This window comes from Panthera onca, chromosome A1 (assembly GCF_046562875.1).
Source record: "Panthera onca isolate mPanOnc1 chromosome A1, mPanOnc1 haplotype 2, whole genome shotgun sequence".
Taxonomy (NCBI): domain Eukaryota; kingdom Metazoa; phylum Chordata; class Mammalia; order Carnivora; family Felidae; genus Panthera; species Panthera onca.
In genome coordinates, this window is record NC_138339.1 from 171,175,579 (window position 1) to 171,196,768 (window position 21,190).

At 53.3% G+C, this 21,190-nt stretch overlaps 2 protein-coding genes across 6 annotated transcripts in view; one reads left to right on the forward strand and one right to left on the reverse strand.

Moving 5' to 3' along the window:
* The window catches only part of STK24 (serine/threonine kinase 24), a 126,009-nt gene extending 119,210 nt beyond the window's left edge, over window positions 1–6,799 (forward strand). For both annotated transcript variants that reach the window (XM_060636816.3, XM_060636815.3), the window contains exon 11: window positions 3,752–6,799. In XM_060636816.3, coding sequence (XP_060492799.1) covers window positions 3,752–3,788 — 37 coding nt within the window. In that variant the 3' untranslated portion in view covers window positions 3,789–6,799. The remainder of the gene's footprint in view (window positions 1–3,751) is intronic.
* Window positions 6,800–9,047: 2,248 nt separating this feature from the next.
* FARP1 (FERM, ARH/RhoGEF and pleckstrin domain protein 1) overlaps window positions 9,048–21,190 on the reverse strand; it is a 293,661-nt gene continuing 281,518 nt past the window's right edge. For all 4 annotated transcript variants that reach the window (XM_078432359.2, XM_078432357.2, XM_078432366.2 and 1 more), the window contains exons 20-27: window positions 16,967–17,035; window positions 16,680–16,769; window positions 15,960–16,042; window positions 15,772–15,884; window positions 15,072–15,238; window positions 11,517–11,624; window positions 10,845–10,996; window positions 9,048–9,416 (exon numbers count right to left, since the gene is read on the reverse strand). In XM_078432359.2, coding sequence (XP_078288485.2) covers window positions 9,335–9,416; window positions 10,845–10,996; window positions 11,517–11,624; window positions 15,072–15,238; window positions 15,772–15,884; window positions 15,960–16,042; window positions 16,680–16,769; window positions 16,967–17,035 — 864 coding nt within the window. In that variant the 3' untranslated portion in view covers window positions 9,048–9,334. The remainder of the gene's footprint in view (window positions 9,417–10,844; window positions 10,997–11,516; window positions 11,625–15,071; window positions 15,239–15,771; window positions 15,885–15,959; window positions 16,043–16,679; window positions 16,770–16,966; window positions 17,036–21,190) is intronic.

Below are 21,190 nucleotides of genomic sequence, written 5' to 3' on the forward strand. Positions count from 1 at the left end.
TGGCCCTGGGGTGGGGGTAGGAGGGACGGCCTGGGCTTCCCCACCCACTCTCAGACTTGCGATAGCCTCCTTGTGAAGGTCGCTTCGATGTCACTCCCGCGGAAGGGCAGTCATTTGGGGGGGTTGGAGAGAGTGGAGAGGTGTGTTGTGACCCAGGCTCTGCTCTGCACCCCCAAACCTTTGCCACTTTCCCAAAAGCCAGCCACGTCATGGCTTTGAAATTCACCTCCTTGGGACACCTGGGTGGCTCAGTTGCTTAAGCGTCTGACTTTGGCTCAGGTCATGATCTCATGGCTCGTGGGTTCGAGCCCCCACATCGGGCTCTCTGCTGTCAGTGCAGAGCCTACTTCGGATCCTCTGCCCCCCCTCCTCTGCCCCTCCCCCACTTGCAATCGGTCGCTCGCTCTCAAAAATAAACATTTAAAAAATTTAAAAAAGAAAACAAAAAATACCTTCCAGGTGAATTGTGAATTGTCCAGGCTCCCGAGCCCCTTCCAGAGCAAGGCCGAGCCTCAGTGACAGTGAGGAACATTTCAGCTCTTTCCAGAGAGGCTGCCTTGACAACACATAAAGAAGTTGGGGGCACGTTGGGTTCCTTTTGCCACTTGGAAGTGATGGCCGAAGGGGCTGCCCTCTGGCAGGGGCCGAGCCCTGGTGAAGGGGGACGTAGGGGCCCGGCCTCGCTCCTCCCTGCAGGTTTGTCCCCGCGGCCACAGGCTCCTTTGTAGAAGGTGTCTGGCCTTCCCAGCCGGTGCTCGAGGGCTGCTGGAGAATGAGGCCCGTTTACGTGGCCGCCGCCTATTCTGAGGCTGGAAGGACTCTGTTACGCTTTCGGGTTTACCCCCCTCCCCACTGTTGACAGGAACAAATCTGAGGCATAAAGGAAGAGAGAGCTGCAGTCACCCGTCCGCTCACCCGCACAGGGGCTGACAGGTCTGCGTGTGCCGTCCCGCGTGCACGTGCAGGGACGGTCGTGTGGCATTGTTAGAGGGCTCACCGGCTGTTGATCGTGAGACGATCCTTCTCAGCTCCTTGGCTGCCCCCTGTTCCTTCATAATAACTTAATGGCCACTTTTCTCATTTCTCGGAGCAGTTTGGACTCCCTTCGCTCCCCATTCTAGCTGTGTTTCGAAAATTCCTGTTAAAAGGAGCCCTACAATCACGTGGCTGGTTCTGGTGGTTCTGTGCGTGGTCTTGGTTTGGTTTGCTGCTTTCCTAGTGTCCCTTTTAGGACTCTTTTCCACGTTGTCTCAAACTGCCTGAGATGGTTAGCAGGGATGCCTGCACATGACCCGCTTTCCCGAGGTTCCGGGGCACGGGGGTGTGGCCTGTGCATTTTTGTTGATCTCTCTGCTCCCTCCTTGGCACTGTGGACCCAGGGGATCTCCACCCGTGCTCTCCAGTAGACAGTGTGAGCCACGCACAGAGCTTCAGGTTTTCTAGTTACCTCATGAGAAAACCGGAAGAGTGGAACAGGTAAAGTTAGTTGTAATAATAGATTTTTTAACCCACTGCTTGCCACATCTTTTCATCATCCACACGTGGTTGGTGCACACTGTTACCGGGGAGGCGTTTCGCACCTGCTTTTTACCAGGTCTTTGCAGTCCGGTGTGTTTTACGCTTCACAGCACGTCTCAGTGTGAACTGGCCACATTTTGGGGTCTTGGCCGCCACTGGTGTGAGCGTTGAGCATCTGTAAGTCAGATGTGATTGCCGCTGTCCACATCACGTTTAAATTTGTACTCGCGGGGCGCCTGGGTGGCTCAGTCGGTTGAGCGTCCGACTTCGGCTCAGGTCATGATCTCGTAGTTTTGTGAGTTCAAGCCCCGCGTCGGGCTCTGTGCTGTCAGCTCAGAGCCTGGAGCCTGTTTCGGATTCTGTGTCTCCCTCTCTCTCTGACCCTCCCCCGTTCATGCTGTGTCTCTCTGTCTCAAAAATAAATAAATGTTAAAAAAAAAAATTAAAAAAAAAATAAATTTGTACTCTCCAAACACTAGTCCACGTTCTTTCTTCTGGCCTCCAGACCATTCTGTCTTGTTTTCCTTTCCTTTGTCATGTGCAGATACACTCTCCTCTGCAACCAGCAGAGGACCCTGCTCCTGGGGGGCCCTTAGCTGGGTCCCCACAGGCTTTTTAGCAGGTGCTGTCCATTCACTCTTTGGAGGCTCCCCGAGCTCTTGCTGTGTGTTCCCCACCCAGATGCCACCATGCCACAGTGGCCACTGCTGCCGCCTCGTTCCCGTTTAGCTCCATAAAGGCGGTCCCTCAGTGGATCACCTCAGAAAAAATAAACGATTTTTGTCTAAAGCATTTCAGAGACTTCTGTGTCTTAATTTGAATTAATGCGTGGCTCTTTTTGCATGGCATCAACTCCTCCCATGGCTTAGGCATTTATATTTCTTGGAAAATGAGTTTTAGGATCTGTGGCTGGAGCCTGCTTTTCAAGAAGATCTTCCGTGATCCTTTCTCTGGGAGGGTGCCAAGTATTTTAATGCCTTAAAAGAGGAGCCAGAGGTTGGAATGTTTGACATTCTCTCCATTGAACAGGTCCTCAGCCCTCTCCTGTGACTTGGGCTCTGTTTTGAGGTAGCCGAGGGGATCTTGGCCATAAGAGGACCCCGCTCCTTTTTTGTTTTTATTCCAGAGCAAGATAGTACTGCAGAACTAACAGAAACCAGAAGAAAGTGCCATGACCCCACCAGTGCAGCCCAGTTAGGAATATCAGTTTTGTTCATTGGCTTCCATTGTTCTATACAGATCATAAATTTACCCAACTTTTTACATGTCTCCAAATTAGTGCACATATAAGTTTTTGATGTTCTATAGTATTTAGAATAAATTGTGCATGTGAAACTATACATGTGTACTGCCTGTATAATTTTATGTACATATTAATTTGTGCGTATTTCTCATGTTGCTAAATGTAATTACAATTTTTTTAATTTAAAAAAGTGTTTTTAATGTTTATTTTAGAGAGAGAGAGCAGGGAAGGGGCAGAGAGAGAGGGAGACACAGAATCCGAAGCAGGTTCCAGGCTCTGAGCTGTCAGAGCCCAACGCGGGGCCCGAACCCATGAACTACGAGATCATGACTTGAGCCGAAGTTGCATGCTTAACCGACTGAGCCACCCAGGCACCCCTATAATTACAATTTTTAATCAGTTTAAAAATTTGGTTAGTCTGTCTAACCATTTCTCTACAGTTGGACATCAAAGTTGTTCCCTGTTTTACAATTACAAAAAATCTAAGAGGCAACTTTGTGCAAAATATACGGCTCCTTCTTTGGACTCCATTTCTGAAACAGTTCTAGGAAGTGGATTACGTGAACGAGCATCGATATTTTTGTGGCCAAAATGGGTTTTCTTGTGCCCATCTGTAATCTAGCCATGTGTATGTGTTTGGGTTTTACTGATTCCTTAATTTTAAAAAATGGACTGTAAGCGAAGCCACGCCATTTATTGTTCTGTTCTTCAATTCTTTCCTGAAGAGACCAAACGTGTTCTCACTTTCCGTTATAGACTTTCAGTTCTTCCATGGACTGAATTTAACCTGTGAAAAGTTGTGTCGAAATCACAGTTTTCTTAGTTTTTATGCATTGTTTAGTGATTAACCCGCTGATATTTGCCTAAATTTTTTTTATGACTTGGGCTTGCCCAGCAAAAGTAGGATTTGGGTGGTGGTTTGGATTTTTGCACGGAGGTTACAGAAATGACATTCACTTCTGTTTCTCTTTTTTTTTTCTCCCCCTCTAGATATTCTCTAAGTGGTGGAGGAACTTCATCCCACTGAAATTCCTTTGGCATTTGGGGTTTTTTCTTTTTTTCCTCTTCATCCTCCTCGTACAAAGTCAACGAGAGCCTTTGCTGACTCGGCTGCAGTGGTGCGCCATCCGGGGGCCGTCCCCCCACCCCGAGCCGCCCGTCCCGGGGCCCCGCGCCGCCCTTTCTCCCGGCCTGCACCTCGTGAAGTCTCCGGGGGGGTGGGTCAGGTCGGCTCCTTCAAGCGATCATTTTATTTTATGGTTCTTGTTTTTAATTTTAGCCAGTGTGCACATATCAAGGAAAGTGTCTTTAAAAACAAAAACAGGCCCTGAAATGTATATGTGGGATCATGATAAGGCCACATCCGAAATGAAACCTCAGGTATCCTGCTTTAAGTTGATCACTCCCCTCCCCGGGAGATGGGGAATCGCTCTGGTGGGTCAGTGTACAGATTGTATATAGTGTCGTTTTTACGGAAACCCTTCTGGCGTGTGTCAGGAGTCACCGTGTACAAATTGGCCGAGTGCTTCTGTAGATAATGTCAGTGGAGTAAATATTTGACAGGCCGTAACTCGAGTCTCTTGCCTTGCCTTTATTACATGTAAATTTTGAATTATGTGATCAGTGATTTGGGTTTTCTTTTGTATCTGCAGGGTTTGCCATTAATGATAATAAGCACCCCTCCTGCGAACACTCTTTGTACCTCCACACACGCACACCGCCCTCTCGTCTGCCCGACAGCCCTCTTGGTCCCCGTAGAGGTTGATTTCCTTTCATTTGATGGTACTATTTCTTAGTGTTTTAAATCAGAACATATCTGGCCTCATGAAGCTTTAATTATTTTAAGTTGCTCCCCGATGAAGTGCTCTCGTCTTAACATTTGTTTGAAATTGTGCCACTGCCAGCCCCGTGCCCTCTGCACCGTCCTTTCTGGTAGGATCTCCTGTCGCTCCTTGTGAAACCCGCGTATCATCCTGCCCACCTACAAGTGTCTGAATGCTTACACGAATAAATTTTATAACGCACTTGTTCTGCAGTGTGACTCTTGAAACGTGACTCTTCAGAGGGCAGTGCACCTGTCGTGGAGGTGTGTGAGTGTGTGTGCGTGAGTGTGTGTGAAGAGGGTGAGACACTTCAGCACTTCCAGAAAGAAGAGCCCACCGTGAACCTGCCGCATGTCCAGGTCTGCTCCCTCTGCACCGTTCAGAAAAGATTGGTCATTGAGAAGGTAGAGCTAAATATTGCTCGTTGTCAAATCGCTCTCTCTTCCCAGGGACCTTAAGGGTTTTCTTTTCTTCAAGGAGCCCGGGTCTGCTCTTTGTCAGCCGGAGGGGTCCGTATTTTTCTGGGCTTGTGGCAGGACCTGGCTTTGCCAAGGTGGGAGGCAGGAGGAAAAATTTCTGGGTCTCTGGGATGGGACATCGAGTTCCTGCAGTAATACTTGACCAGGTGCATGTGGCACTGTTCTGCGTTTGATACAAATCGTTGTCCTCTCTTGCTAGAGTAGCAGTTCTCGAAGGGGAAGACACAGGATTTTGGGAGCAAGGAAGGTACCGGCTAAACTTTGGGATGGAAGGTCTGGCAGGTGCCGACACAGCGGCCTGGAAGTCCCAGGGGAGAGCAGAGGCCCTGGGCCGGAAACGTTTGGGCATGTGCTGCTTGTCTAGATGTGCTGATGGAGTGTAGATTTCAGAGTCTAAAATTAAATCATGATTTCTTAATTAGGAATGGAATGATTGGTTTCTACGAGGGATGCATTTTGGTGGGGGGAAATAGAACTGAATGAATTGCTGACTCTCTGTGTGGGTTTCTGCATCAGGAATATTAACTTGGGTGACGGAACTTGAGAATGTTTCATTCCGTGTTTCAGCAGAATGTTTTGTACGAGCAAACGGTTTGTTTCCCTATGTGAGGCATAAGCCAAAGATCCGTTTTGTCCACCGCGGGAGAATCGCTCAAAGAAGCGAAGCGGTGTTCCCCCAGAGTGGGCGGCTTGTCTGATTGTCAGCCAGCCGGTGCAGACGGCAGCTTTCTGATTTAGAGTTCACTTTGCAGGTGGACAGTGACCTCAAGATCACATGCAAAGCCAGTCTCAGATGGAAGCGGTGGTCCTGCTGACTGGGAGACTGGATTATTCCAGGGAAGCGAATCGGTGTGAAGGGTCAGCACGTGTTCCAGTCGCTAGACCGTAACACACCGAGCCGTCTCCCAGGCAAAGATTAGTCTTTTAGACCTTAAGTGAGTGTCTTCTGTTGATTGAGCTTCTGGGGGGAGATGGGGTTTGGGAGGGTGTGAAAAGTGGCTCTCTTCCCCACGTTCTGGCTGGCTGCTTTCTGTGCACACACAAGCTGAGGTCTGTGCCTCTGAGGGCATGTGGGACCTGTGCCCCCTCAAGGGCCTCGTGACCGGGGGAGGCCGGCGCTGGCGGAGCCACTTAAGTCTTTGTAGGACCAGGGACCGGAGCTACAGTGGAACCCGGCTCAGACAACATCACCTCTGCTGCCCATTAGACCCTCGAGCCCAGCGTCCAGGATGGATTTGCTAGCTCTTGGAGGCCTGTTGATGCCAAGGCCCTGTGGCCACAGCTTGTCCACTTACAGACTGTAGACGGCCGCGGCGCGCCTAGCGTGGGAGAGGCCTGCGTGGAACCCAGCGGCTGCCTTTTGGAAACAGGCAGTGGGCTGTGTCCGGCTGGGTTTTTACGCCTTCTCGAAATCGTCTTTTCTGCGTCCCTGCTGGCCGCGCTAATAAGCAAGGTAGCCGCGACTATCTCGATGTAACCACATGCCACACACCTGAATCCAACAGTTTTGTTGTCCAGTTAGTCTTGTGAAGTGTCTAGTTCGTTCTTCATGTGGCATTTGTACCTTGCTTTTGGCAAAACGTGGTCCGTTTATAAACATTTTTATATTTCCTTAAAAAAATATGGCTTCTATATTTCTGCTATAAAACATGGCAATAAACGGGGAGAGTACTGCAGGGCATGTTAAGCACAGGTACTGTATCCCGCAAGGGTCAATAAAGTTCACAGAAAATTAATTGTGTAACTCGGTCTCGTGTGTGTAGAGGGGACAGGCTGAATGGCTCCCCCAGAATTTATGTTAAAGCCCTAGTCCCGCCTCCCCCCCACCCCCCTGCCGATGGTATTTGGAGGTGGGGCCTTTGGGAGGGAGTTAGGTCACGAGGGTGGAACCCCCATGATGGGATTAGGGACTTTCCAAGAGAGATCCGCCCCCCCCTTGCCCTGCGAGGACACAGCGAGAAGACAGCTGGCCGTGAACCATGCAGGCTCTTGCCAGACACCGGATCTGCCGGCGCCCTGATCTTCCGCTTTCCCGCCTCCAGAACCGTGAGATACATTTGTTTTTTAATGTTTATTTTTTTTTTTTACCTTTGAGAGAAAACACAAGCGGGGGCAGACAGAGGCTTTGAAGCTGACGGCAGCAAGCCCTGTGGGGCTCGACCTCGTGAACCGCCAGATGGTGACCTGAGCTGACGTCAGATACTCAGCCGACTGAGCCACCCAGGTGCCCCTACGTTCCCGTTTGTAGGCCAGTTTTTGTTACAGGCTGGACTCAGGTACAGTTTGTCTCTGGAACTCCCCATATGTATTCCCGGCAGCTTGGGAGCGGTCTCACTTGCCCACGTGACTTGGACCTAACGTTTGCTTTGATGTCACGGGGACACAGAGGTGCTGACGGAACCAGTTGTACCACGGACACGGTTTGGGCTCTTCACTCGGAGACTCTGAACTAGACCACCTCATCCTCACGCCCCGTAGGGTTTAGTGACGGGTGATTGCTACAGAGAGCATTTTCCTGATCTTGCCTGTGCCCTGTCGGCTGCCTGGTGACGGCTTCACCTTCCCAGGGAGTTGGTCCTACCCCTGGGGTGTGGGAGAAACAGCTGGTCTCCAGGGGGCCGCTTGTCACAAAGGAAGTGGAAGCCAGCCCCTCTGTCCCCTTTGCTTCCATCCCTTGGGTTCTAGTCCTTTTATAGCCATGGACCGGCTCCTCGCGAGGTTCTGTCCCCCCAGTTTGGCGGCCACAGACAGACGGTCACAGACCAAGATTCCCGCATGCTCTGTGTGTCTGTTTCGCACCCACCCCTGCGGGACCGGCCACGTCCGCGCCTCGACGGCTCCCTCCCCGCAACCCGCCCACCTTAGGCGAAAAGAAAGACCGGACGAGGTTGGTTATGTTTTGCCTTAAAACTTCAATATGCTGGATTGTGGCGTGAGGTATTTTTATTCCCTTTTGTTAGTACTTAAAACCATCTGGTACATGTCGTAAGGCAAATGATTAACATGTCTCGGGCTACTGGTCCATTTGCACATTGATTTGCACATCGCCGTTGCCACGCACGCCAGTCACGGCTCCCCCGCGTCGGGTCATCCTGTGTTTCTTAGGTAAGGGGCTTTCCCAGCTGTGGTGCGGGCACTGGGAGATACTGGTTGGATCGGTCGCCCCCTCTGGACTGTGTCAGAAAGGGTTTAACTAGGGGATAGCAGCCCCCTGCCCTCCACGGAGAACAGGCACATGGACTCTGCCTCGTGGGCGCCAGCCGTGTCCCCTGTGCGGTCTGTTGAGGATGCGCAGTGTCCTACTGGTGATACCCCATGCGGGCGGCGGGGGGGCAGTGAGTATAAAAAGGAGGAAAGAATGTTTTCTGAAGACAGGCACGATATATACTACTATTGAATGTGCAATTCCAAACCACAGTTGCAGGATACAGGTATGACGGGGGCCGCACCCACCCTCCGGACGTCACATCTCACAAATGGCCCTGATTACGGACATACGGGTTCTCATGCTTATGAAACAGCAAACACCACAGCGAGACCGCGGACGTCGTGCTCGGTTTCTGCTTCTCTGAACAGAGCACAACCTGCTACGGTCTGTAAAGAGGAACCGCTTCAACAATTTGGTCAACTTGTGCCAAGAACAGCGTTTCCTTGGAGCGTAAGACCCCAAAGGGGAACGTACTTCGTGTGCTGCAAATTGCTTATTAATCGAAGTAAATCCTACTAACTTGCTACTATTATAAAAGTAGAAAGATTGAAAAAACGAAATCGGAAAATGATCTCATTTTGCTTAAGACTGTGCCATATGTATCACAAACATTGGAAAATCCATTTGTTTTTAAAATGCACCAGCCTATAAGTCAAAAGAATTTTCTTTTTTAAGAAAAAGGAGAGCACTTGCCCTGTCTTTTTTGGTTGAACGGATGTGGTTGTCCTGCTTTTAAGGTGCAGTTTGTGGAAGAAAAACCGTCATTTGGCACTACATCAATGACAACGTTTTAATACTGGCACAAGCTAGAAAGAGCCCACCAGGACAAGGACGGACGAGCCACCAGCGTCCGAGGTGGGAGCACGGTTCCGTTCAGACGACACGAACAGCTTGAAAAGACAAGGTTAAAAACGGTTTTGCAGAGATAGAGGCGAGTTGCTGTGAAACCATGTTTCTGTTTTCCAGACAGGTGTTAATTTTACTAGGCTTCATTAATACAGAGGGAAAGTAAGTGTCTCCCGGGAAAGCAGCCACCGCTCACACCAGCAAACGGGTCCTGCCATCAGTACACGTGGGATTCTTTGTGACTCAGGATGTGGGCGCGGGAAGCCGAGCTGGTCGCGCTGCGGATCACCTCCATCCACCTAAGACCAGAAATCGAAATGACGGTCAAGGGTCACTTGGTCTCGTAAGAGCGTCCCGATACTCAGCGTGCGTCGTGACTTACGTGACGTGCAACTCCAGCAGAAGAGTTCCTGAATGAACTCCTGCTACCCAAGTGAACAGAAGCAAGGCTAAGGGTTCCTCTAGGTGCTCCTGAGGAACGGTTTGAGGACCACCGGCCTGGGCGCTCATTTTGTAGACCACAGGAAGTGCCCAGGTGACGCGGCAGCACGCTCCACGTGAAGCAGTTGGAGGTGAGGTGGCTTCCTGTTCTCCCTCCTGGACGGTGATGAGCAGCCCGTTATATGCGTTTGGGTAGTTGCAGTGTATTGGCAGCTCTCAACCCCCCGGGTGGACAGCGTCTGGAGGTGTTTTGGGTTGTCACGGAGGAGGGGGTGCAAGTGGCCTCTAGTAGGAGGGGCCGGGATGCTGCTGGGCATCCTCTAATGCACAGGACAGGACCCCCCACCCCTCTGGACAGCCGAATGGACTCCAGGGTCGGCAGTGTTGAGGGGAGGAGGCCCTGCCTCCGTAGAACTGGTAGCAGGGCTTTCAAAAGTCTCTAATCACTGGTCTTTTTAGGATCAGCCCCCTAGTCTAGGTTCTCTGGGCCAGGCTCAGATTTGAGAAGAGTTCTCCGCTGGGCTCGCTTTTCGAGCAGCGTACCTTACGGGGAGGCTTTGACTTGGGTTTTCAACCACCGTGTGGTTGCCGCTGAACTAACGTCGTAACCTATGGGCTCATGGAACCCATGGGGACGAAGGAACACACCGTGTGTGATCAGCATGGCCAGGAGAGACCGTCCTTCCTAAGTGGGCGGGTGACTGTTAACTCTGCCCGGACTATGGCCCGAGGACCCCACCACCTGCCCAAGTGGCAGGATGCCATTCCTGGGGGCCCAGAATTCCTACCTGAAATTTTGGGAAAAGTCTGAGGATTGTGGCTCCTGGGCCTCCTTACACCACGTGTTAGTCTAAGAAGGTAACCCTGAGAAACATTAGGATTTCTTCTTTCCTCGAGTGGTCTTCCGGCCCTAGCACAGTCTGGCATATTCTGACTCAATACTCCAGAGACTAAAACAACACGCTCGCTAGATATTTAAAAGCGCACCATGTGTGGCCCTGACACGGTACAGACTAAGGACTGATGTTACTACCCAGGGAAGTCTCAGTTTTACTTGCTTCTATGAAAACAGAAGTGGATATGATGTTAGGCAAAGGGGACGGCCTGCCCTGCCCCCACCAAAGGTCAGGGACATTTTGGAAGTGAGTAAATGCCCAGGCCTGTGGTGGGCAGGGAGTGCCTGCTGCTATAAACCTCGTCCACTTGGCTCACGTGGGAGAAGCCCCGTGGCTCAGGAGAGGGTGGCCTTTTCCTGCGGCCGCCTGTGCGGAAGGAAGCGTCATTACCTTTCAAACGTGTACTCGCTTTCGGCCCTGAAGTAGTACACGTGAGACTTGAAATGCAGCTTGAACACGTAGTCTTTGTGGATGTCCTCAGACTCGGAGGGAATGGTGAGTGAGTAGCCGAGCAGAGGCAGGCTTGCCAGGGGGTGATGGTCCTGGACAGAGGCAACAGAAGGGGCTGCAGGTGCTTGGGCCTGAGCGGTGACTGCCTTCCTCGCAGGCCAGCTAGTGGGACCCTGTGCCTTCATAAGCTTTTTTTTTTTTTTTTTCCATTTTACTGATTTTGAGAGAGGCAGATAGAGAATCCCCAGCAGGCTCCATATTGTCAGTGCAGAGCCCAATGCAGGGCTCGAACTCATGATTTTGGCTCCAGTCAGGATCTCCCAGTTCAGGGTGGGGCCCCCAACCGACGGATCCATGCAGGAACCTTCAGTGAAGTCTTCCCCCCTCCCTCGCTCAACCAACCAGGCTTCGGCCGGATTGCTGCAGATGGAGGTCAGACCAGTTAGAACTGAGGCTCTCCGGGCCACGGCGCAGGGCCAGACCCCTTCTCACACACCGTGTCCCTCCCTCCATGCCCGGGCAGGTGGCTCAAGGGCCCCATCGTTCTCCCTTCCAGAGGAAGGCTGGCCCCCCGGCAGGTGTACTGTCCCCACTGTCCCATGTGGTACTTACCTGGTGGGACTTGTAGAAGAACAGGCAGAAGTTCGTGAACACCACCCACAGCTTCTGCCACCCGTTGCTGTTTTTGAATTTTCTCAGCAGGTTCCCGGACAACTGATTCTGAAAGACAAGCACGCACGTAAGGAGCACGAGTGGGGGGCGCCCTTGCCGGCAGCGCGCCGCCTGGTCTTCGCGGTCCGCGGGACTCCTGGGCGGGGCTTCCCGAATGTGACTGAGGGAGAGCTGTTCTCCCTGCGGGTGGATTCTCGGAGCCTTATTTAATTCTTGGCCCCCGTTACGGGTTGATTTGCACTGCTTCCCATGCCCAGCTGTGACCTCAGGTGTTCATGGGGGTTGTCATCACAGGTATACGGCAGGAGCACATCAGGCTCCGTCCACTGGCCCTGCTGTCCCTCGGTGAGACGGGGAAAGGATCCGTCACCCTGGATGACGTGCTGGCGGGCCTTGTGCGCCATCTAGTGGCCTTGGCGGGAACGCTGGCCTGCAGTGGAATGTGTCCTGGCAGGGGGCCGCCTGTGACTCCCCGGAGCTGAAGGAAGAGTAACCATGGGTACGGAGGGGCGTTGCGCGGCCGGCCGTCCTGCCCGAACTCTCTAGCTCTGAGGCCCGGGTGGAGAAGGCCCGCCGCTCGTTACTGGGGAGACTAAAGCAGGAAAGGATGCTGGGCGCAGTCCCACAGTTGTGTGTCAAACGGGCAAATTACTACATTTAAGAAAAATTTATAAATATACCTGAGTCTGCTTTATTCTATCCCTCCAGTACTCTTCCTATAAAGCATTAAATGACCTATATAAGCAAGGTCCCCAGCGGTAGCAAGAGAGAGAAGTGTAAACGTCTCTGCCCTCGAGTGGCTCACAGTCTGATGGGGAGACTGACTCAGGGTGAAAGGAGGTGGAAAGAGCCCATCCCAGACTTAGCTGACCCGAGGGGGACACTGCAAACAGCAGGGGTGCCCGATAGAGCTCCCCATCCCCCCCGCATCACTCTATCCAGCTGCCATCCAGCCATGGGCAGAAAGTGACAAGAACACAGGGTATTCGGAGTTACAGGCAGAACTGGGGAGCATCACACATGATTACACGTCACCCGGAGGCAAGGAGGGAGCGCACCTGCCTTCTACTGAACCTAGTTCTTCCAGCTGTTGGCATCCAGAAGATCTCCTAACGCCGGTCCTGCAACGTGTACACGCCTTGCCCCAATTCTAGGCAGGTCCATGGGGAGGTGCTAACTTCCCACGGCCACCTTTCTGGAACATGCCACGTTCAGACTCTCTGAAAGCTCCCCGCTGTCCTAGTGGCCCCTGTGGTCACGAACTGCACTCAAACTCCTCTCCCCGTGGCTTCACTTGGGTACACGTCTGTCTCCTCAGGTCACGCGGCCCCGAAACTCTGCCACCTTTTCTCTGACACTGCTCTCTAGAGGCTGAACCCACTGGGGCAGATGACTCAGGTCTGCCTCCAATGTGGGCCAGTCCCCTTCTGCTGCCTTTACCGGGCAGGACAACATCCGTGACCCAGATGCCCCGTTTCCTCACTTTCACAGTGGCCCCCTCTCCTGGACTCCCCCAATCCCCAGTGGAGGAAAGGCCTCTGCTCTGCCCTCTTCCTGGCTCACATCACTGCTCAGTCTTTATTCCAGACCGGATTGTGTCTCCTGCAAAGATAGGTTCAAATCCAAAGCCCTGGTACCTGTGGACATGACCTGATTTGGAAATAGGGTGTGTGTGGATGTCAAGGTGAAGATGAGGTCGTACTGGGGTAGGGTGGGCCCTGATGTGGTAACCGGCGTCTTTTTTATAACACACACCGGGGAGACCTCCAGGCGGGATGGAGGCAGGGGTGATGCATCTACCAGCCAAGAAACACCCAAGGAGTTCTGGCCGTTCCTGGGGCTGGAGCCTCCCTCAGCTTCCAGCACCACGAGGGACGAACTTCCCATTAACCAGTCCGTGGCAATGCGTTCTGGCAGCCCGGCAAGCCCACAGAGACCCCCCCACCCCCCACCCCACAGATCCCCCGTCAGTGCTGTCCCTTCCATCCTGGTCCTCCCCTGCATCCAGACTGCCCACCCCTCCCCAGGCCTCCGGCACCTGCCAACTCCAGTCTAGGACACGAGAACGCTCCACTGGCCTTCCTACGTGGACCACCCCTATCCCGCATGCTCCTGGCTTGCCCATAACCCTGGGGGCACACCTTGCCTTCCCCAGCTGTCCCCAGGACACGTCTCCACCTGCACGGGTCCTGCAGGAGATGGGACGGGAAGAAGTTCCGGGCATGGGGCTCAGCAACCGTCAGGAGGGGAACGAACTGCCTGCTCCCCGCCCCTATCACCCAGCGGGATCAGAGGACCTGGGAGAAGGGGGTGGGGGGGCGGCACGTGCCTGGCACCGAAGGGGCCCATCACAGACACTAAACTGATGCCATGTGCCCGTGGTGAGGCCGGGGGCACCTGCAGAGGAACAGACCAGCCAATTCCATGAGTATTCAGTCCACATTACTGCTCCTTAAACCCACACGCCCAGGGGCTGTGGCGGCTGCCAGACTTTCTCAAAGGGCCAGATGGTGTATAGTGAGGCTCGTCAGACAGGCAAAATCAGATACGTGTAGTAGCCATTTAAAAACGTCCAACCCCGTTCTCAGTTCCTGCACTGCGAACAGCCAAGGGTGGGCGGGGCTGGCCTGAGGGCCGCTTTGCTGACCGGGTTCTGTACACTCACCTGATGACGCACACGGGACTGACTGCACAGGCCCGTCACCCGGAAGAGCTGGCCTTGAGGACGTGTCCGGGTCCCACCTGACTCCAGTGTCTGCTGCGCCTGAGCGGCCTAAGTGCCTCTAGGGCTTAAAAAGGGGGCTCCAGTCCTACCAACCTCCCACACTTCGTTCTGCCCACACCCTGCGGAGGTCCGTCTAAAGTGGCGCAAAGACCACCCCTCAGTGACGCACCTCCACCTGCTTCCCTGGACCGGCTGGACAGACTCGATTCCTTCCCGCTCCGGGGAGAATTCTCCAGCCCCACAGTGGGAAGGGGGCCGGGCAGGAGGACCAAGTCTGGCCCTGTGGGGTCAAAGGAGAGGGGACGTCCGCTGCCAGCCAACAGGAGGGCCTGGGCCTCGGACGTGTCCTCTTGAGGATGAGTTCAGACAGGCGCGGGTTTCAGGACACTCTCTGTGGCAGGGAACTCCACAAAAGCAGCTCTGTGGAGCCGTGAAGGTCACTTCTGGAGAACAATCCCAGACAGTCCCCACAGACTAGCCATCAAGAAGGGTTTGGCACGTTCCCAACACTGTTGCTTCAAAAAGCAAAACAAACCGCCGTTCTCGGCCCACAGCCTCCCGGGACATTTTCTCGGGCCAGGTCCGTTTGGGAATTCAGTTTTCGGGTTTAACAAACACCTGCACCCCGCCCGCGCTGGGGCCTCTGTCCACGCGCCAGTGCGCATGGATAGCGGCCGCCCCACAGCCAGCTCTGCGAGAGGAGGGACGGCGCAGGGACGGCGACGGCCTGGAGAACGAGAGTGAGTGAGCACCGCGCGGGCGGCCCGTACCTCCACGGCGACGCTGAAGTCCACCATGGACACGCTGGTGTTGCGGTGCCAGCACACGTGCACCATGGTGTTGCCGCGGTGCGGGGCCTGGCGCTCCAGCGACGTGCGCGACGCGCTCAGGTCATCCTCCGACTCCTGGTCGGCCACCGCGGCCTCATCGGGGGACTCTGTGGGAGGCGGCAAAAGGCAGCGCTTCAGACGTCTGCTGGCCAGGAAAGGACCCCTTGGGGACCCTCCCTGGTGCTGAGTGGGACTGGACGGCCAGGGGCACTCCCCTGGGGAGCCCCGTGCGCCCCCAGAGAAGAAGCCACGTTAGCAGCCATCTCTTGTCGGGGTCCCACCCCAGGTGTGCATGCCGGGGAGCCCCTAACACACTTGAGCGCTGGGGTTGGGGTTCTCTCCCTGCACGCGGACCTTCTGGACCACGAGCCGCCGTGCTGGCCCAGAAGAGAGGACTTCCCTGCTCCCTCGCACTGTTCTGAGGGGCTTTTTTACACTTAGGAACTGGAAGTTCCTTGATTATTAGCTTTAAACACAAATGTCAACCACAGATAGGAGCCCACCTGGTCGGGTGATTTTTAAGTGCAGCGGGATACCCTCCCTCCATCAGCCAGAGCTGTCCCCCGCACTCCCCCGAGGCTAGTGCCTGGAGGTGACGCGCCTGGGGGGGCACCAGGGAAGCCTCTCCCTCCACACTCACTGTGGTCGGGGGGGCTGCTGGCCAGGAACTCAGGAGTGGGGCCACTGCTTTTCTCTGCCAAGTCGATGGCCATTTGTATATCCTCGACCCACTTTTCCATCTCGGATCTAGAGCTGAAGAAGAGGCAGACGTCAGGTCTTCAGACCACAGCAGGTGGAAGGAGAAGCAGGTGAGAGGTCAGGAGTTACCTGGCCGCCACGACGAGGGACTGTCGCTGGCCCCGCAGGGTCAGGCAGTGGGGGACACCCCACTCGTCTTCGCTTTCCTCTATCTGTGGGATGAGTGTGCAGAATGTTACTGCCAGAGGCAGGGGGACACGCGGTGCATTTCCAAACGTTCGCTAAACTGGCTACAGCTCAGAGGAACCATGTCCGAAAAATCACATTCGGAACATCAAAAGTGTTTTTTTTTTGTTTTTTTGGTTGAGCCCATAAACTTCCTTTCATCCAACCACTGAGGGGAGTGAGAGTTTAAGCCAGGGAAATAATCCTGGGCAGACTGGCATTCTGTCTGCATCTGCCAAACAAGGGTCACAGATCATGGAGACTTATCCACTGGCACATGTCTGGGGAAAGACAGATGGCTGCTCGATTGGGCCGGGGCTCTGCCTTTCCATGTGGATGGGGAGAATGGTCTTTCAGGGCCCCCAGCGCCAGGCAAGAGGAAGTAAAAGGCAGATTCAGACCTCATGGCCATGTCAGCTCGCTTCCTCACTTGATTGTAGAAGAAATGTACACAGGCATCCTGCATGCGGGATGAGCCATGTCCTGAGCCCCTCTTGGGGAGCCCGAACAAGGCCCAAGGTGCCGGCCTCACGTTATGGGCGCCCGCTCCTGTTATCGTGCCTGAGAACTGCCTGCAGCCCGCAGGGCGGGGCCCCCGATCTTATGCCCACGGCGCATACTCACAGTCATGCCGTACAGCGGGAGCTGCCCGTGCACTTTAAACTGATTCGAGGCCGTCAGCCCCCTGCTCGTGTACAGCAAGACGTCGTTGAACTAGAGGAGCAAGGACAAGTGCGGATGAGACGGGCGGGCCGCACTGAAACAGCAGGTGCCCAGAGCAGGTTTTCGGAACCTCCCCGGCAACTCCCTGGTCTCGGCAGCTCCAGTCTGAGCAGCACAGGCTGCTCCTCCCTCCTCCCAGGTGGCCCAGGGTCAGCCCGGGGACCCGACCAACGGCCATCAGCACTCACCAGGAAAAACATGCGTTGCTGGAGCCCCTTGCCGGAGAGCTTGCTGAGGCTGCCCAGGCGGATGAATTCCTGCGGACGAAACAGACCCCGAGGCTCGGCTGGGAGCACGCACACCTGCGTCCACACGGAGACTGTGGCTGCCTCGTGCCAGGGTCCCCGTCCCGGTGCAAACTACAGCGGTCGTGGTTACAGTTTACTGAATGCCGTGCTGAGCTTCCCAGGAGCCCACGAGGCAGGGACGACGGTCAGTTCCACTCGAAGAGAAAGCAGTGCTCAGAGGCCCCCTTGCGAGCCTGGGACTCTGCCCTTAATCCCCAGGCCCCGGATTTCCAGCTGCGAGGGGAGGGGACAGAGGCCACAGAGTGGCAGCAGGGGGCTGGGGAGATAGATGAGCCACAGGAGAGTAAGGGACAGAGAACCTGCTCCATGACTCAGCTCTGGTTCTTAGAAACAAGTGAACTGTGTTCTGGGATCAAACAAGAAGCAGCAAATGGGTGTCAGGAACTCCTCCCCCCAAGACTAATAAGCCCCGGAGGCCATGCGTCATTTGGGGCACTTAAAACCCCACAAAACTATTTTTTAAATTGTGATAAAATACATATAAAATGTACCATTTGTGACCTTTATGCACTCAGCACACCCACTACTCCTCTAGGTGGGGAAATTTTCATCACCCAAGAGGAAACCCCGTGCCCGATCAGTGGTCACTCTCCCTCTCCCCTTTCCCCAGCGCCTGGCTCCCACCAATCTGTCTTCTTTCTTTATGGATTTGCCTATTTGGATATTTCATGTAAACTGAATCTTGTCATATGTGACCTTTTGTGTGTCTGGCTTCATTCACTTCTCCTGTCTTCAAGTTCCATCCACACTGTAGTATGTACCAGAAGTTCCCTCCTTCCTGGGGCTATTTTGTCATATGGACATATCACATTGTGTTTATAGGCTCACCAGAGGGATGATGGACATTCACGTTCAAGTGTTTGTTTAAACACCCGTGTCAGTTCTGGGTCTACATGGAGGACTGGAATGGCTGGGTCATGGGGAAATTCTATGGCTAACTTATTAAGGAACCGCCTAACTTCTCCATAGTGTTGCTTCTAAAATGTGGCTGCAGGTCCGTTAACATTTTTCCGGCGGGGTCTCTGTCCCCTTCCCTTGGATGTGGGTGGGCTGGGGACTGATCTGACCAACAGAGTGTGGAACAGACACTATATGACTTCCAAGACTAGGTCATAAAACCACATGTGGCCTACGCTTTGTCCCTGGGAACACTTGCTCACGGAGCCCTGAGCTGCACATAGAAGAAGGAGCACGCTGAACGCAGGGTCAGCCAGCAAGGCCTCTCATGGATGGGCTCTGTGGTGCACGGTCCCAGCTGAGCCTCCAGAGGTCCCTGCCAGGTGTCCGCCTGAACCCTCCAGACTAACCCATCTGGGACCCCCGTCAATGTCACAGGGAGCAGAAGAATCACCTGGCTGAACCCTGTCCAACTGCTGACTCACAAAACCATGACATATACTGAAAAGTTGTTTCCAGCCACCAAGTACTGGAGTAGTTTGTTACTTAGCAACAGATTTCTAGAGCACCTGCCAGCAGCTTTCTCTGTGCTCACGGCAGCTACTGAGCCAAGGACTCGGCCAACTCATTTTGATCCTATAGACTTTTGCACAGCCTGATTCAATGCTGTTTTTTATGAAATGTGGATCAAAGACCGTGTCTGCCCACAATTTAACGGATGTGTTTTGGGGACCAACAAAGGAACACATAATAAATCCCTTCAGGACCCCGGGATGGATGCTGTCGGACATCAACAAGGCGATACGAGGAGATGATATCTGGGGGGCCGCTTTCATCACCGAAAGGCGGTGAGAGCAGGATAGGGGCCCTAACCTGCTCTCCTGCCGCACATTTGGAACACGTGTGTCTCCCAACAAATCTTGAGGGAGCTCAGCTGTTGCCTGTGTGGAACACAGGGTGGCCTGGGACACTCACTGCAAAAAAGACAAGGGAGCACGTCTGCATGTCTGGCAGGCCTCAGCGGCACGGAGCAGAAGGGCTGTGGACTCAGATGTCAGTGTCTGGGGCTGGAGACAGAAAAGTTCTCGCGCCTAGAATTTTTTTTAAACCACAGAAGAGGGTGGGGGAAAAGGCCCCTAATGTCCTTAAGAGCGAGCTGCTTCCTTCTGGAGGGAAATCCAGTCCACATCTGTGAGTTTTAACCAAACAAAGCCCCCCCACCCCCACCCCTCCAGTCCCTGCTGCTCTACCGGGAAGGCGGCCCACAGCACATTGTTCTATGGGGTGGGGGGGCTGACTCAGGCCCAAAGTGCTGTGGCATTTCTGTCTCAGGGAAAACGCCTGCCCTCCTGGACGTGGTGCAATCTCAGGCTGACCCCTGTAGGTGGGTGAGCAAGGATTACGCCGAACGCCAAGCTAGGAATCACACTGCCACTGCGTGTAGCCCAGGGGGCGTCTCCAAAATTATGTGCTCACGTTCAAATCTCAATTTTTAAAATTCTACCTATAGACAAACCAGAGCCTTCCCCCCCACCCCTTAGGTTCTTTGGTAATTTAAATTAATGATAATCAATTAGCTTTGGTACATGGAATGATACCCCATTTTAGAACTTGTTCCCCTGAAGGCCTGTGACTCCCTCCTTCCCATTTCATTCAGAGTTGACTTGAGGCTGGTTGATGAACACAAGAATATGGAAATAAGGTGGTTACCTTTATAAGCAATAATGACCTCTATTTATTAAAAAATACTTTTTAGGGGCGCCTGGGTGGCTCGGTCGGTTGAGCGTCTGACTTCGGCTCAGGTCATGATCTCACGGTCCGTGAGTTCGAGCCCCGCGTCGGGCTCTGTGCTGACAGCTCAGAGCCTGGAGCCTGTTTCTGATTCTGTGTCTCCCTCTCTCTCTGCCCCTCCCCTGTTCATGCTCTGTCTCTCTCTGTCTCAAAAATAAATAAACGTTAAAAAAAAAAAAAATTAAAAAAAAAAATACTTTTTAAAATAATTGTTTACTTTTGAAAGAGAGCAGGGGAGGGCAGAGAGAGGGAGACAGGGAATCCAAAGCAAGCTCTGTACTGACAGCTCAGAGCCTGACATGGAGCTCGAACCCACGAACCGTGAGATCATGACCTGAGCCGAAGTCGGACGCTCAACCGACTGAGCCACCCAGGTGCCCCAGCTATATATTTTAGAACATCCAAAGTTAAGAAAAAAATCATACTGATTCCAGTGGCCTTTACTAAGGCTTCTGCGTGGATGGGTAAACGTGGTCATTGTGTGCTGAGGCCTGGGAGAATGTTCTCACCAGCAGAGCCGAAATAAATCCCCACTTTCACCGCCCCCTCCTCCCCCAGCATTTACCACATACACCTGTTCTGACAATCTTTCACAAACAGTTTTCCGGTCAGTCTTGTCATTAGGCTCCCTGGTAGAAACACCCAGACACACACGGGGTTCCCTCATCTTCCCTGCCTTACAGACTTCAAGTCTCCGGGGCAGCTGCCTGTCGAACAAGACTGAAAGCCCCTGGCAAACCGGACACGGCACCTGTCTGAAGACTAAGGCAGATACGAGGCAGATCAAAGACGCTAAAATTTTCTCTGCAACCTGGGTGATGTGAACTTTGAAATGGGGGAGCCCTAGAGATAAAGATCCCATGGAGAGAGTTGATGAGTTGTACCCCCTAATATCTTTGATCCCTGGGCAATGATTGTTTCCTGGGAAAAGAACTGAAAGCAGGCTGCTATGTGTTTTCACATTCCCCTCGGCCTGGAAGGAGCGTGTGTGCCCCACGAGGCCCCACTTCACTGTGGGTGGCCTACGTTTCATGAAGGGTGCTGGGTAGGTGAACGTTAATGGCCTAAGTGAACGTGCATCTCTCCTAGGATCACGTTTTGGCTAAAATGTTATTTTAATTCTGAATTAAAATCATATTATGCACAGAAAATTGCATCTTTTAAAAATTCTTTTCATACATACGGAACTTATGTGCTTTTGTGCACGAATTTTCCTCTGCCTTTGTATCACCATTCTACCCGATTGTTTTAAAAAAGTATTTTTCGGGGTGCCTGGGCGCCTCAGTCGGTTTAGTGTCTGACTTCGGCTCAGGTCATGATCGCACGGTTTGTGGGTCTGAGCCCCACGTTGAGCTCTGTGTTGAACATCTGCTGAGAGCCTGGAGCCTGCTTTGGATTCTGTGTCTCCCTTTCTCT